General features: G+C 40.3%; 1 protein-coding gene across 11 annotated transcripts in view; it reads left to right on the top strand.

The window, feature by feature from the left end:
- The window catches only part of grid1a (glutamate receptor, ionotropic, delta 1a), a 326,902-nt gene that overhangs the window by 274,796 nt on the left and 35,956 nt on the right, over positions 1-16,150 (top strand). For all 11 annotated transcript variants that reach the window (XM_077495430.1, XM_077495429.1, XM_077495436.1 and 8 more), the window contains 3 exons: positions 4,641-4,814; positions 11,542-11,703; positions 12,405-12,524. In XM_077495430.1, coding sequence (XP_077351556.1) covers positions 4,641-4,814; positions 11,542-11,703; positions 12,405-12,524 — 456 coding nt within the window. The remainder of the gene's footprint in view (positions 1-4,640; positions 4,815-11,541; positions 11,704-12,404; positions 12,525-16,150) is intronic.

Genomic DNA, 16,150 nt, shown 5'->3' with positions numbered 1-16,150 from the left:
ACAAACTGCCCTTTGTTGATAGTCGCAACAAAAGATGAGCCTAGCTAGCTAAACGGAAGACATAATCTGTTAACATTTCATCCTGTTAGCTGCCATTGCTATCGCTAATAACAGTGTCGAACATTGAATAAGTATGTAAATATAAATTACACAAATAAAGTGTAAAAAAAAAAACAACAAAGTGATATAATGGAAAAAGGACAAATCATAAGCTAAAAGGCAAAATCAAAATGTAAAATTCCTTTTATCTTGTTAACTACAAATGTTATCGCTGAAAACACACTTTGTCTCGGAATACAAAGAGAAGCCAGCGACAGAACACTTTACTCTCAGAGATAACAAACGTGGTATTGCCGATAGTGAGAGTATAAAACTGTAATAATGTGTTAACAACCATAACGGTTTTGCAGTGATGGATGCACAAATATCTTAAGTGACTTACTCGTGTCATTCCCATTCAAAAAAACAAGATTGTGGGTCCATTTAAGTGACACAAGTACAAATCATTAGCTAAAAGGAAAAATCTAAAGGTAATGTACTGAATAACATCTTCTTTCATCCTGTTAGCTGTCAATGCTGTTGCTAATAATAACACAGTGTCACAGATTGCAAACAGACAGCTGTTTACACTCAGAGATGCAAAATACAGTATTGATGATAATTACAACTTTAGCAGTGCTGTTTCGTCCCACATAATAGATGCATATCATTCCAGCGCAAAAAAAAAAAAATAACATCGCAGTCTCATTCCGTGAATGTACAAATCATTATTTGCACTTTGCTGAGGCAAAATCTAGATCTAATTTCAATATTGCCTGCTGTAGTGTCAGCCTGATGACAGAAAGTTGTCTTCTGCATGATATATTATTTTCTTTTCCATCAATTATTTTTTTTTAACGAAGTACACTCTGTCCTTTGTTGTGCTACAAACGCAGACAGAAAGCTTGCAGGTTGTTTCCATGGTGATAAAATTGCTCTTTACGAGACACGGTGGAAAAGTGCACCTTGTAGGTATTGTGAAGCGAAGTTCCAATTGCGGCGCAGGCGTTCTCCCGTTTCCTCGGGCACCGTGCCACAGCTCCCGCGCCTTTGCCCGGGTTCGTCGCCCGACACAAAGGTCGCCCGTGATGGTGACAGAGCGTTTGACGCAGGGCGCCACTGCCGGTTATTAGCTTGGACGCGAGGGTTTGGCTCCGTGAACCGCGCGGCATAATTCATCTGATTAATGTGTCACGACAACTCATGAATATGCACGAGTTCCACCTGACTGCTCGTCCCCAAGGATATTGAAAAAGAGGAAGAAAACAGGAAATATCGTCTCATGCGAGGAAGAAATAGTTTGGCTATTATTGCTTGCTTGCTTGCTACCACATTCAATGTCTCTGCCGGTGCACGGCTATGACTTGACAATTTTCAAGCAATTACACAGAAGCGGAGTAGCAGCGTAAACAGATTAACATTAGCTAACAGCATTATAAGTACTTCTGTTGACCGGCACATACTCAAAAATTGTCGACGTGAGGGACAGTGATGTACAGGTAGTCTTCAACTTATGAACACAATGGCTTCCAAGAGGCTATTTGTAAGTTGAGACACGTTAAATGTTTTAAAATGAAATTTTATTAAATAGAAAAAAAAAATGTAAATTACGTAAAGTTTAATTTAGTGATGCACGATAATATCGGTGGCCGATAATTATCGGCACTTATCGACCAATTTGACGTCAAACAGATAAACCAGATAATAGAAAAATCTGCCGATAATTATCGGCAATTTGATTTCATACAGATAAACCAGATAATAAAGAAATCCAGCAATAATTATAGACATGCCACGTTGGTCCATCTGTTGTGTTTGTGGCTCATATCAATAAAATTCAGCTTCATGGTGCTTTACATACAATGAAACGTGCAAAGTTTATACAATGTTTCAATTTATTTGTTAGACTGATAGTAAGAGTCGAAAGTACATTTGTATTCAAGTTAATTTCGCAAACAATTATCGGCTTACTTATCGGTTATCGACATCGGCACTTCTAAATTATTGGTTTATCGGTATCGGTTGAAAATAGCATTATCGTGCATCCGTGGTTTAATTATACATAGTGTATACATTAGGGGTGTTAAAAAAAAAATCGATTCGGCGATATATCGCGATACTACATCGCGCGATTCTCGAATCGATTCAATAATAGGCAAAATCGATTTTTTTTTTTTTTTTTTTTTTTAGGATTCACACCTTAAGCATGGAAGAATGTTATATGAACGGAACATTAAGCCTTAATATTTTATTTTAATGCTGTTTAAACATGAAACAGATTACAACCTCTATAAGACTGAAATTTCAGATAAATAAATAATACATTTTCATATAAATCTTACACTCTACAAGCTTACTGATTAGTATTTTCTAAATTTGAATGAAAAAAAATCGCAACAATCGACTTATAAATTCGTATCGGGATTAATCGGTATCGAATCGAATCGTGACCTGTGAATCGTGATACGAATCGAATCGTCAGGTACTAGGCAATTCACACCCCTAGTATACATAGACGTACAGTATACTGTCTATTTAAGTTAAATATTAAAAAAAAATAAAATTATCCTAATAAAAAGAGATTTTATTTTTATTTTTTTCTTCTTGGAAAGTTGCTCAATGCAGGAAATTGAACTTTGAATTGCAACTGCCACGTGTGGCCAAAAAAGTAAAGTGCACACTCCCCCTTTTTTTTTTTTTATTTATTTATTTTTTTTTTTAAAAAACCCCACATACACACTGCACACACGTGATGTCACATCCACAGATAAGAGGGCGGGCTGTTCGAACCCGATTCCAGTCTGAAAACAATTTTGAAATTACTTGCACTAGCTGAAACTGCTAATTAGATGTTTGAGTCATAAATGATCCATTAAAAAAAAGGCTCTTGTAAAGATATTTTGGGGCAAAATCCTACATAGGGCAGCCATAAGTCTGCTGATTCTGATAAAATATCCACACACTATTGAAATGCATGTTTGCACTTGTGTTGTTTTTGAAGACACCCGCATAGCCCGAGGAGCAAAGACGACAACATGGAGGGAGAAAAGTGCCATGCAGAGAACAAAGCAAATAATAATGACGAAGCGTAATGGAGGACAGACAAAAGCTGTGATGACTGAATGGCGCAGAGGTGTGGATTGCGAGAGTCAAAGATGACAATGTCTCATTAGTGAAGCCGAACGGGAGCATGTACTGTATTATTGCATATTGCCACGTGTGTTGTTGAGGGATCGCTTCAAGGCCCTGCTTCTTAAAATTGCGACCCGGCGGTAACCCCGCAACATTATTGTGACATTGTACATGAACCGGCTGCTTCTCCCGGGACCCGCACTCGGCACTGACCACTCATCCGCCGTCTCGCTTCGGTTACACCATCTCTCATGAATAATGATTTATTTTTATTTTTTCTGTATCTTCACTGACCCTCAACACATGCAGCCACCTGCCACTCACCCCGAGGGGAAAGAGCTGAGGGCCATTTGCAATGTTGGCAAGGAAGATAAACAATTTCACTTGTTAAGTGAGGTGTGACTAACCTGGATCAGTTTTAGTAATGAACTGTATTGATAATTCCGCCTTATAAGGTCACAGTGATAGCTTAGCTTTAGTGGTTGGTTGGTTGGTTGGTTGGTTGGTTGGTTGGTTGGTCTTTTGGTTGGTTGGTTGGTTGGTTGGTTGGTTGGTTGGTCTTTTGGTTGGTTGGTTGGTTGGTCTTTTGGATGGTTGCTTGGTTGGTTGCTTGGTTGGTTGCTTGGTTGACTGGTTAGTTGATCGGTTTGTTCTATTTATGTTGGTTGGTTGATTGGTTTGGTCGCTCTGTTTGTTCATTTGTCTTTTGGTTGGTTGAGTAGTTAGTTGATTGCCATATTGGTCCATTTGTTTGTTCGTTTGTTTGTTCATTTGGAAAGTTTATTGGTTTGTTCTGTCAGCCGGTGGAGTAGGTTGGTAGGTTGGTCATTCTATTAGATTTTATTGGTTTGTTGGTTCACTTGTTGGTCGATTGGTTCATTCTGTTAGTTTTTATTGTTTTTTGTTTTGTTTTGTTTTTTTGTTTTTTTTGGTTGGCTGGTTGGTTGATTGGTTCGTTCTGTTAATTTTTGTTGGTTGGTTCGTTGGGTATTTTATCAGTTTGTGTTGGTTGGTTGGTTGGTTGGTTGGTTGGCTGGTTGTTTTTTGATCGTTGGTTGGTTGGTTGATTGAAACGTTGGTTTGTTTAGTTGGTGTTTTCTTCTTCTTCTTTTTTTTTAAATTGTATGTTGTATGTATGTCTAATAATGTTTGTTGGTTCTGAGTCAACTGGCTTGTCCACAAAACTTTGCAGTCATGGCCCATAAGCCAAAGAAGGGACCTTTGCATTTTGGTGTAAATCTAGATAAAAATGTCAAATTGGGAAATTTGGGTTCATTTTTGTCGTTACAGTCCACATGCATTGGGGCAGTAGCCTACCAGATTCAGCACATGGAGTTGTAGTGTATTTTTGTGTATTTATATTATTTTATATATTATGTATTAATTAATCACAGTCTAATTGTTTTTACTGCCTCAGGAAAAAGACATGTCGGAGTAACCTCTACTTGTGTTGTGTGCCCCCCTAACAGGAAGTGAGTGACGCTGACATCATGGAGCTGGTTCACAGCTCCCTGGGCCGAATGACCCTCATCCGTCAGGTGTTCCCGCTGTGGCGGGACACCAACGTCCGCTGCATGAGGAACAATCACCGCATCTCCTCGCTGCTGTGCGACCCCCAGGAAGGCTACCTGCAGTCCCTGGAGGTAACACCCACACGTCACCGCTTGCCCCTTCCATGGTTTTCATACTCATTGATCGTGCGTGTGTGTGTGTGGGGGGGGTGATACGGCCATCAATCGTGATGCAATTGGCTTTTAGAGTTTTTAATGAAAACAAAAGCAAATGGTCCGCAACGTGACATTTTACCAAATCACACTCAGGATTGCTCATAACAAATAATACGTCGCCAATTAGTGATGAATTGCTTCGCCGAAAGAAATCATTAAGCACCCTAAGCAGTTATATTTCTCCATAAACCTGCCCGTAGATCACTTATAAAAGAAAACAAGCATGAAGAATAAAGTAAAGAAAAGAAAAATCATTTTAAAAATGCTAAAATTAGCCTGTTTTTGGGGCGCAGTCCTCTATTAACCGCATGTCCCAGCCCCCCCCCCCCCCCCCCTCCCCCCCACACCCCACCCCCCCCCCCCCCCATATACTGCTGTGTCACTGGCACATATGGCTTTTGTTACCATGGCAACCGAGGGCAGAATGTCGATTCTCGAGAAGCAAATAAAAACGGGGAAGTGCACACAAGCTCCCACAAAGACAGCACGGTCTGAATTTTCCTTCGCCGAGTCATCACTTCATCACCAAGCAGTAGAACTGCACCTGCCAATTAGTGCGCACGAAAATACAAATATCCACCTGCCCGGCAAGAAATTCACAGAGCAATCGGATATCTGCTGCATATCAAACTGGGTAAACAAAAAAAGTACCACAACACACCTGACAATCTCTCACAACCGTACACAATCACAACTCCAGAAAAAAAGAGATAATTCATTTCTGCTAGAGGGGGGAAAAAAGAAATCCCGACACAAAAGCAGCAAGCCGAGCGGTGGTGATTCGGGTATTTCAGCGCCATCATCCCTCTCTTGTAGCGTATTCCTTTGCTGCAAATATTTGTAGGACAAGTTTGTTCTTTGGGAACAAGCGTCGTGTTTCATCTGCTGTCTGCAACGCCGACAAGAGGGCCACTTGTTATCAGACGCTGGTCGCTGAGCAAGAACAACACCAACTTTGTGGCGTATTCTTCTTCTTCTTCTTCTTCTTCTTCTTGACACCATCGCCAGTACACGTGCTGCCGGCGCACATGAGGACAACACAGCAGTAAACGAGTGCCTCGTGACCATGAGTGCCCGTATTAGCTGATTGTATATGCAAGTGTATATAGATTAAAGGCCCTTGATAAGGTAATCATGAGGCACATGAAAAGCCATGAATATAAATGAGTGGATGAGTGGAGTGCAATATGACAGGGGAATAAGTGGCAGAAAGATTTCTTATGCTAGCAGTGTAGCAGGTAATGTATTTTATTTATTTTTTTTAATACGCTTCTTATATGTACAGTACCTGAACTCCATTTTTTTTTTTTGACAATTCAAAACAATTCACCTGCGACTTATTAACAAGAATGTGAAGAGCTTTCGTCAAAATGCACAAACGATCATAAGAATATGGTACACTTTCCACCCTTTGGTGATCATGCTTGGCCTATCTGTGCCGCAGGGAATTTGGTGCGCCCAGTAGTCGAATTGTGGCTGTCGAATCCCTTCATACTAACTACGTTCAGCAAAAAGAAAAGTGGTCAGACCAAATATGTGCAATTTGTATTCAAATGTATAACGTAACGTACGGCGTTCCGCAGGGTTCAATTCTAGGGCCTCTGCTGTTTTCATTGTATCTGCTGCCCCTGGATTCCAGCTTAAAAAAAAAAAGAAAAAAAAGTGGTGGTTGTCTATAAATCCAGAGCTGAGTCATGGGAGTCACCGTTAAACCTTACACCTACTTCTTGAATTTGAGGGGGGTGGAGTTATTTTTAGTGGGAGAAATTGGTGGGGTTCAGCACCTCCAACAAAGTTAAGAACCACAGAAAATAGCTTATTTTGTCATGTCTCATGCGAATGAACCTTTGCTCACCCCAACCCGTATACTGCCCATTACCATGACAACTAGTCGCAGAGATACTTTTGGCTACATTTTGAGCCATGACTCTTAAATAGTTGAGAATTTTCTTGAACTTTTTTGACCGGCATAAATCCTGTGCACCGTGTAGTAACTTTGTACGGAGGCGGGTTAGACCTAATGTTGGTAATTTTTCAGATGGGTGCAAGCTTCTGAAATTTCCCAGAGGGACCCATCCCAAAGGGATCAATAAAGTCAAGTCTAAGTCTAAGTCTAAGCTGACGGATCTGCGCCACTGTGGGATTTGTCACAGCTAACTTCAATCACGGCCACTCAAAGTGGGTCCTTTCAGTCACTTTAAATGCAGCTCGCTAGTCACGCTTTCGTCACGACATAACAGAAGCTCATACAGGACGCACCGGGAATGGTCGCACAAAGACCGCCCACTCCAATGCCGATCACAATAATTTAATGGTCACATATTTAGGATTGAAATACGCTGGGGGCAGATCATAAAAAATGGCAAACAAAATTACCCGATCCAACAATGACCAAACCGCTTTAAGTATGTGCCATATGTCAGAAGCTAACGCTAATCTGTGCAACCGACGAAATTGAATGCAGCCCTGCTTACCTTTTGGCTTTGAGTCATTGATTTGCTCGTTGTCCGCTGCCAAGGACTTGGAATTGCAAATGAAAATCTGTTCTCAATTGCACTACCTGGTTAAATAATAATACACAATAAATAAAACAATACAAATGATGGCGTGGTGGTGGTGTTATATGAATTGGTCTTGCTCTTACACATCTGTCCCAAATCGCTCACTTAAACGCACATTTTCTGAAATTGTCAGCTAACAGGTTGAATAACTTCACACTTGATGGATGCGGAGGTACTTCAGAGAAACAACAATTTGATACCAGCAATTAGAGTCATTTTTCCATCATATGTCGCCTTTTATAGAGGGCAGCAATCTTGCTTTTATGTCATTCATGCATGAATGTGTCTCCTAAAAAGGAAAAGATGAATGCCATTGAAGCAGTTATCATCAAAAGAAAATAAACCAAAGAATGTCACGCTCCCGTGAATGTCCACATACCTTCATTTATGTGGCCTTTCCATCTCGGTGCTGTTTTTTTTTTTTTTTCCTCTTCTAATTTAATCGCACAACTCTCAATTCATAGAAGAAATAAGAGGATAATAAAATCAATGAAATGAATATTAGGTTTGCCTAATGAAATAATCGGTGTAATAAAAGCACATCGACTCCGTAATGCGATTACGCTGCCTTCCGTTGGGTCTTCCTGCAACCTCCCAATTATACGCAGACGTACTTGGAAAGTTTCCTCGCACGGAAAACCCGAGTCACTTAAGGTCACCCACAAAATAAAGTGACGCGCTGATAAGTTGAGCCTGTTGATCAGATATCGCTGAAAGATTATGCTGAGCGATTATGCGGTGTTGTGGAGTGTGTTAAGAGTAATTGGTAAGTTACTGAGCAGAAAAACGCAAAAGTAATTTGACGTTTATTCCATTTATTTATTTATTTAACTGCCTATATTCCTGCTTTCAACTATACTACAAATAGTATGATCCCCAAAACAGTTGAATATCATTTCGAACTAATTTTATAGCAGTACTCCTAAAAATAGTTTGTAGATGATATGATATTGAAAATATGCACATGGGGCAAAGACTCCCCGAATGTACCTGACGACAAAGCTTGTCTCAGTCAATATTAGATTCTGACAAATAGGATAACCATGAGCAAAAATATTGTGGTATCACGGTATTAAAATTAAATGACCTTTAAAAAAATAAAATAAAAATTATATAAAAAAAAATATATATATATATATATATATATATACACTTAAAACAAAACCATTTCTATCCAATTGTAGTGTTGCAAAATAATATTTTCATGTTTCCATCATTTTCAGTGCAAAATTTTATGTACTTTGGAAAATTGATGGGATAGTTCTGCGTTACCGTTGATTTTATCACGTTGACTGGTAATCCGTTCTGTCATGTGGTTTACATCTACGTAATCGTCATCGAGTACGCCTGAATTTTTTACAAATCGCTGGATATGGAATGGATATCGTGTTGAAAATATTATCTATCAACATTACATTTGAATAAAATTGTTTTGTTTTAAGAAGTATGTTTTTTTTTTTTTGCCACATACCCAGACTTTATTGACAACCTGCAAAAAATAGTTCAAAAAAAAAAAAAAAAAAGAAAAATGCTTCTGTTTGAATGCTTCTTAGTAAGTCACAATGTTCCATCACTGGAAAGAACAGACCCCGTCGGCTACTCATGGTGTCCTTGAGGCTAATTAATACCTACTGGCACTTTTTTTTTTTTTTTTTTTTTTTTACTTACGGATTAATGTATTTATTTTAGTAGTAGAAAGCAATCAGAGCAAAAAGGCATCTGTGTTTGCAGTATCTCTTCCTGCTCCCTCCCTCCTCTGTTATGCACTGAGCCTTGACTTTTTCAAACCGCTAATCAGCTTTTGGCCACTATTTTGGTGTTCTCTTAAAACCTGATCAAACGAGCACAGTATTACGAATAGGTGAAGGATCGGAATACGTGGAGGGCCTTCTCAATATTTTCTTCCATGCTCACCTGGTGTTGGTGTGCGAACATTTTTATTATTCGATACCATCCTTTGATTGCATGACCTTAAGGGAAGAGAAGTCGACTTGGCCATGTCTTCGTCTTCCCCCTGAGAGTCTTCAACCTTTCATGTGCCAAACGCCCCAAGTGGCAACTTGTATTGCTTTCCACACGTCTCGCGCGGTGCAGGGATTTGACCCCGGGTGATGGGGGGGGGATGCGCCACAAAATCCACTCACACAGCGCGGCATAAGCGCAGGCGGCGGACATGATTCCTGACAGGATGCTCTGCGGAGACAGTTATCGAGGAGGCAAGACGAGCCGAGCAGAAATAAAGCCTGTTTTGACAACTTCTTGTATTTCTTTTTTTTCCCGCTCCCCGCTCTCGCGGCCCCCGTCGTGATTTAACGCCTGTCCGCCGCCGCGCGCCGCCATGCACACGAAACCCCACAACATAAGAATGGATTTATTAATAAGTCATATCGTTCTCCCTCCTCAAGGCGAGCGGGCGGGGGCGGAGTTTCGCTGCCGTCACAGGACATAAACGCTTAATTGTCTGCCAGGCTCGGATCAATATGAAAATACGCCACCTGGAAGTGCGCGAGGGCGACGGCGCGGACTTGGGAGACGGACGTGCGCGTCTGACGGCAAAAGTTATCGAGCCGCCGTCACGAAACAAAAGGAGGAGTGATTTTTTTCTGCACGAAGCGATGTACAATCCAATCCGATTGTGTGCTTAATACCTCCGAGCGTCGAAATAACATTTTCTCCGATTTTGAAAGACAGAAGTTCAATCACGTGCAGGAGTAATCGTCTTATGAGAGGCTTCCTCAACCTGAGAGAATCCGCCAAATTGGCCGGCACGGTGAACAGTTACTTTGCTCAAGGGCCCCCCGGAACTCCCGCAGCCAATTTCACTTAGCAACAAAATTCAGTTGCAAGTTGCAAGTTATCATGAGTAAACCCTTGAAAAGGTCTCAAGAGCCCATGGCGGTAAAGGCACCATTTTGTTTGAAGCATCCATTTTGAGTCATTTTGGGTATTTCCACGCATCCTTCAAAAACAAACTTGTCATATTTTGTCTTGATTGCTACCAAATTTGACCCACTTGTACTGATGAGCGCATCGAAAGTTTTCATCGTTTCGTGTGGGCGGAGCATCTTCAAAAGGTTGCTGATTATTTTTCTCAACAGCCCCCAACATTCTTTCAAAATCGGACTCCCAAAAAAGCAATAATTTTCCCGCACACACAGTAAGGAAAAAAAAAAAAAAACGAAGAAGAAGAAGCTGTGCGTAAAAAAGGCACAAGAAGTCAACCATGCCGATTTGAAGCGATTTTGTCTGCTAAAAAATTTGATCTTCTGATACTAGATTAAAATTTAGACTAAAAAATACTCTACAGAAAATACAAAACTGTGAGGTTTGGTTGTCATTATTTTTTTTTGCAAGGGTTCCAGGTATGGGTGCACCTATCACAATTTTCTGTCCGATCCCCGATCTTATAAAAAGTCTGACCTGCCGATCCCGATTATTGCCGATACCGATTTTTTTCATTAGAAGCAGCATATACCTTCAGTGTTCCAATCTTGTTTTATAGGAAAACATTGAACAATATCGGCGAAATAAAACAAACGGCTTGTTTTAACTGCACGTGAAGCGGTTCTCTCAAATAAAAATGAAAATCCTATTAATCATCTCATCACAAGAGGGCAGTGGCTGACTTTTTTTTTTTTTTTTTTTAAGACATCTGAGGATGGAGATGAGATTGGTGGAAAAGATCGGCTTATTTTTAAGAGATCGGCCAATCACCGATCTTCCAAAATTAAGGAAATCGGGGCCGATAAATCGGCCAGCCGATCGATCGGTGCACCCCTAGTTCCAGGCATGACTCCACCCCAGACCCCACCCCCAAAAAAGAAACACAAACCCGATCAGCAAAATATTTACAAAATTCAGCCCATGAAGCCAGTTTCACTTTGCAACCTGAAATTTGTCATGTTCACTAGTAGACCTATGAAAAATAAATCACTCATTTTCACTCACTTTGGCTCAACCTAGTGGTCCTTCAAAAAACAAGGTCTGTTATTCTCTTGTCTGCAGCAGTTTTCTAGTATAAATCAAAGTTGTTGCTTTTTTTTTAATTTATTTATTTATTTTTTATGCCCTTTTCTCGACAGGTGTCCAACCTCTACCTGTACGACAGCGTTCTGATGCTGGCCAACGCCTTCTACAGGAAACTGGAGGACAGGAAGTGGCACAGCATGGCCAGCCTCAACTGCATGAGGAAGTCCACCAAGCCGTGGAACGGCGGATGGTCCATGCTGGACACCATCCAAAAGGTTTGTTTCATTCAATATTTTTATATGTGCACACTTGGTTCTCACTCAGCAAGATTATTATTATTTTTTTTGGTTGAGAATATAAGTGGAGAAAAACAAAATGTACTTCCAAGGTTTCATGAAGTATACACAAAGATTGTTACTTTTCTGAAATAGTTTGTTGATCTCCTGCCAAGCTCTTCTAATATCCTCACGCGCACTCTGTAAGTGAAATAAGGCGACATGTTCAGGAAGAAACGGCTTCATTTCATCCTGTTGAATCTTGATAATGGAATCTGCGACAGATGCAGACAATCACGCTGGTTTCATCTTCAGACTGACATGAGATGACCAGACAGCGCCTGAAAGGAAAACAAAAGTAATGTTTTGTTTTTGATGAACTACTTTGGAAGAACTGCCACCAAAAAGACACTTTTTAAAAAAGTTGAGAATTCCCCATTTTACTTACTTACAAAATGTCCCTCTTGCAGAGCATTACTCATCACAGCTTATACATAATGATAAGATGATTTACATTGATTAATATCATGTCTTTTGATGAAGCGCTAATGGGAAAACCTGATACGGCCAGTCAAGTTTGCGGCTGCAGGCGCTTTCTTCCGACGGGTTATAAACACCGACTGGAAACGGAATAACGCATTAGCATCATCCTTTGTTGTGACATCTCCTAACCCCGCCCCCCCGCTCGTTTGCGTCTGCAGGGACGCATCAGCGGCCTGACGGGACTGATGGACTTCCGGGCGGAGGGCTCCAATTCTCACGTGCAATTTGAGATTCTGGGCACCAGCTACAGCGAGACCTTTGGGAAGGATGTGAAACGGGTGAGTCGGTCGTGATTAGCGCACGTTTCATCCTAGCGGGGTGCCTCCCCTTGAAATTTCTGGGACCTTTTTTACCGCTGCCCTTTCACCACAAGTGCAGCCAATGCTGTGAAGTCGTGTACACAAAAGCGGTGTGCGGTCTGACAGATGGAGTTGGCAGGTCAAAATCTATTACGAGATGAGAAAAAGTCGCAACAAATTGAGCTGAAACGACTTAATAGGCGCAGGCGGACATTTTGCGGACGGTTACATTACACGGGGCACTCGGATGCAAATTTTCAAATTGCGTTTTAGGTGTGATGCAACTGAGTGACGGAATTCACTCGTTCTGTTGCTATAACGACAGCCATGTACGTCACATTTTTCTGCATAAATGTATTACATTAAAGTATTTCATAAAAGCACAATATAAATTTTGCTATTAGGCATTTTTTAGCAGCAGAAGCTAAATATCTTGACAAATGATTACTGGATTGTTTGTATAATGTTTAAATGAAATAATAATAATAATAATAATAATAATAATAATAATCTTCAGAAAGGTAGAATGACAATTGCGTAATTGATGTTGCATTGAAATCAGCATCATTCATTGTTTAACTCATTCACTGCCAGCCCAGTAAAAATGGATCTTTGACGGAGGGCTGCTAGATTATGGGGAAAAATAATAATCAGGATTATTTTGGCAATAGTTGAAATCACCATTATTCAAACGGTTATTTATGTTTTGGCACAAAACAAGAAAATTTTTAAGCGTTTAAAAATCTTAGGACCAAAATAGAATAATTAAGTGTTGAACCAAACAGAATTTCTAATAATATATATTTATTTTTGTTGGCAAAAACGTGAAAGTTGGAGTGCAGCATGTGCACTGTGCAGTAGGGCAATATTTTTTTTAATTTTTGGTACAAAACAGTAAAATTTTTAAACATAAAAAAATATTAAGACAAATAAAATTATTTGAAACACTATATTTATGCAAGTTCCTTTTGGATGAAACAAAGTTGATCAAATTAGTTATTTTAAAATTAAAAAAAAGGTGCAAATGTATAAATTTAAACAACTCAACAATCTTTTTACTTTGCGATTATGCTGATTTTGTAATTGTAGAGTGTAATTATTGAAATTATAATAAAATTTCAATTAATTGCACAGCTCGACTTTGACGTGTATAGCCGTCAATGGCACTGAATGAGTTAATTGCTGATTTATCCCCCAGACTTTGCATTAATCAGTCAGACTGTTCAAAATATGGTGTTTATTATATTGAGTTGCCTGCACCTGGCTTAATCACGTTAGGTACGTGTTTTGCATAAGAAAAATATCACAGCACACCATTTTGCCTTCATGGGTGTTTAGGCAAGCCAGTACAGGGCAGAGCAGAGGTTACTGCAATGGAGCTTTTTCTACAGCCCCTCTTCTGACTAGTTGTTATGGTAACATGAATAGAAAAGAATGTTGTCTCTTATTCGTGTCGTAGCTGTGAGATTTTTCATTAGTGGGTCTTTATTTTTTCCATTTTTGCCTATAGCGTATGTCAGCGATAAGTACGTATCTCGCCGCAGGGTGCCCCTTTTAAGTCCTTATTGCACAAAGCATGAGCATCGTTTGCATTTCCAATATATGGGTCTCTTTTTAAAGCTGATATGGATTTGCACTCTGCTGTCCTTTCGTGTGTGAACATCAGGCAGTGTGGAGGAACCACGAATGAAAACAGCTTTTTTTTTTTTTGTAATATTCTGTCCATGTGACCTCTTCGTGTGTGAATGAAACAATTGATCATTTTTTCCGCGACCTCGCCGCTCACCTCTGCAGTATTGCTGCTCCATTAAAACACCTTTGGCTCCTCTCTACGGCGCCATTTTTCACGGAGCGCCGTCTGCCAGATACTGTAAAGTAGATGACACGTACTGTCGTGGCTCATTAGGCATCAGAAAAGGAAGCAACATTAATGATACGTCCTTCAAGGTCACAATAAGATGACGTGAAAGCCACATGACAACCTTGTGAGAAATAAAAGTGGATTGGATTGATTGGTTGAGCAGTGGTTGATGTTTATGTTAGTTGCTTGGGTGGTTGACTAGTTAGATTGATGGGTTGGATGATTGGTTGTGACGACTGCCTGGTTGGTTAATTTGTTGGTGGTTTAATTGGTCAGGTTAGTCAGTTGGTTATTTGTTTGGATTGGTTGGGTTGTAAACTGGTTAGTTTGTTGGGTTGGTCGATAGCTTTGTTTGTCAGTTTGATTGGTTGGTTAGGTTGGGTCTTAGACTGATTAGCTTGTTTGATTGACTGGTTAGTGTGTGGGTTGGTTGGTTGGTTGGTTTGGTGTTTGTGGTTTAAATTGTTGAGTGATAATTAGTTTGTGTTGGCTGATTGGTTGGGCTGATCAATTGGTTGGTTGATTGGGTAGGTGGGATTATTGTTTAGTTAGTTTGAGTGATTGGTTGTTTAGTTGGTTGGCGGTAGACTGATAGTTTGTTGGGTTGGCTTGTTGATTGATTGATTGATTGATTGATTGATGTTGAGGCTGCTTGGTTGGAAGGATGTTTGGTTAGTTTGATTGTGTTGATGGGTGATTTGGATGGTCAGGTTGTTATGTAGGCTGATTGGTTGGGTTGACCAGTTGGTTGGTTGTGTCTGCTTTTGGCAAGTGGGTGGTTGTTTTTGATTGACTGATTGATCAGTTGTTCAGTAATTGGGTGATACAGGTTAGTTTGTTGAGCTGACTGGTTGTATTGTGTGATTGGTTATGTAGGTTGAGTGGTTTATTTGTTGTTAGATTGTGTAGATGGTTGGTTTGATAGTGTGACTAAATAGTTTGTTGAGTTGGCTGATTTCTTTTAGTCACTGCCCAGTTCAGGAAAATGTTGAACATTTTCCAATATTAATACAGGTGAAAACAACACAATGCACATATAATGTTTTCTCTTTAGACCCTGTGCAGGTTTTGTGATGGTATGAAGTAATTGTATTAGTTTGTTTACAACGATTCTAAAATGAAAATGTGACACAACCTGAGCGCCAATAAATATATCATATGACGACGTTCCTATTGGCTGTCAATAGAGTTTATAGACCTACGGAAGTGTCTGGGGAGCTTATAATAACTTAAGTTGACAAACTTGAGTGTGGTTTGTTTGGGAGCACCGCTGAGAGAGATTAAGCCTATCATCTGCGTTACTCTCAGTAGTAATTTGTTTGTCGCCGCCACTGCCGACGTCCCAATTCCGTCAAGGGGCTTCCCGCGGAATGAAGAAGAATTGACTTTCCTATTTTTGTGTGTGTGTGTGTGTGTGTGTGTGTGTGTGTGTGTGTGTGGTGGTGGTGGTGGTGGTGGTGGTGGGGTGGCAATCTATGCCGAGCAACGCTGACCAGAAGCCATAATGAAGATTTAATCACCACTCAGCCTGGAGCTGAAATCACCACGTCGATTCATCATGACGCCGCCATGAAGCGCGAAGAGGAGACACATCGCACAGGAACGTCGGGACGTATTTTAGAATTGCACACAGTTGGACCTCAGAGCGAAGGCACACAAACATGCGCACGCTTGTATCTCCAATTAGAGGCCGAAAGAGACAGCAATGGGACGCCACATGTGATTACTTTCCACGTCGATATGC

The sequence above is a fragment of the Festucalex cinctus genome, chromosome 14 (assembly GCF_051991245.1).
Source record: "Festucalex cinctus isolate MCC-2025b chromosome 14, RoL_Fcin_1.0, whole genome shotgun sequence".
Classification (NCBI taxonomy): domain Eukaryota; kingdom Metazoa; phylum Chordata; class Actinopteri; order Syngnathiformes; family Syngnathidae; genus Festucalex; species Festucalex cinctus.
The sequence above is the reverse complement of the archived record's forward strand: the minus strand, read 5'-3'. Positions and strand labels throughout refer to the sequence as shown.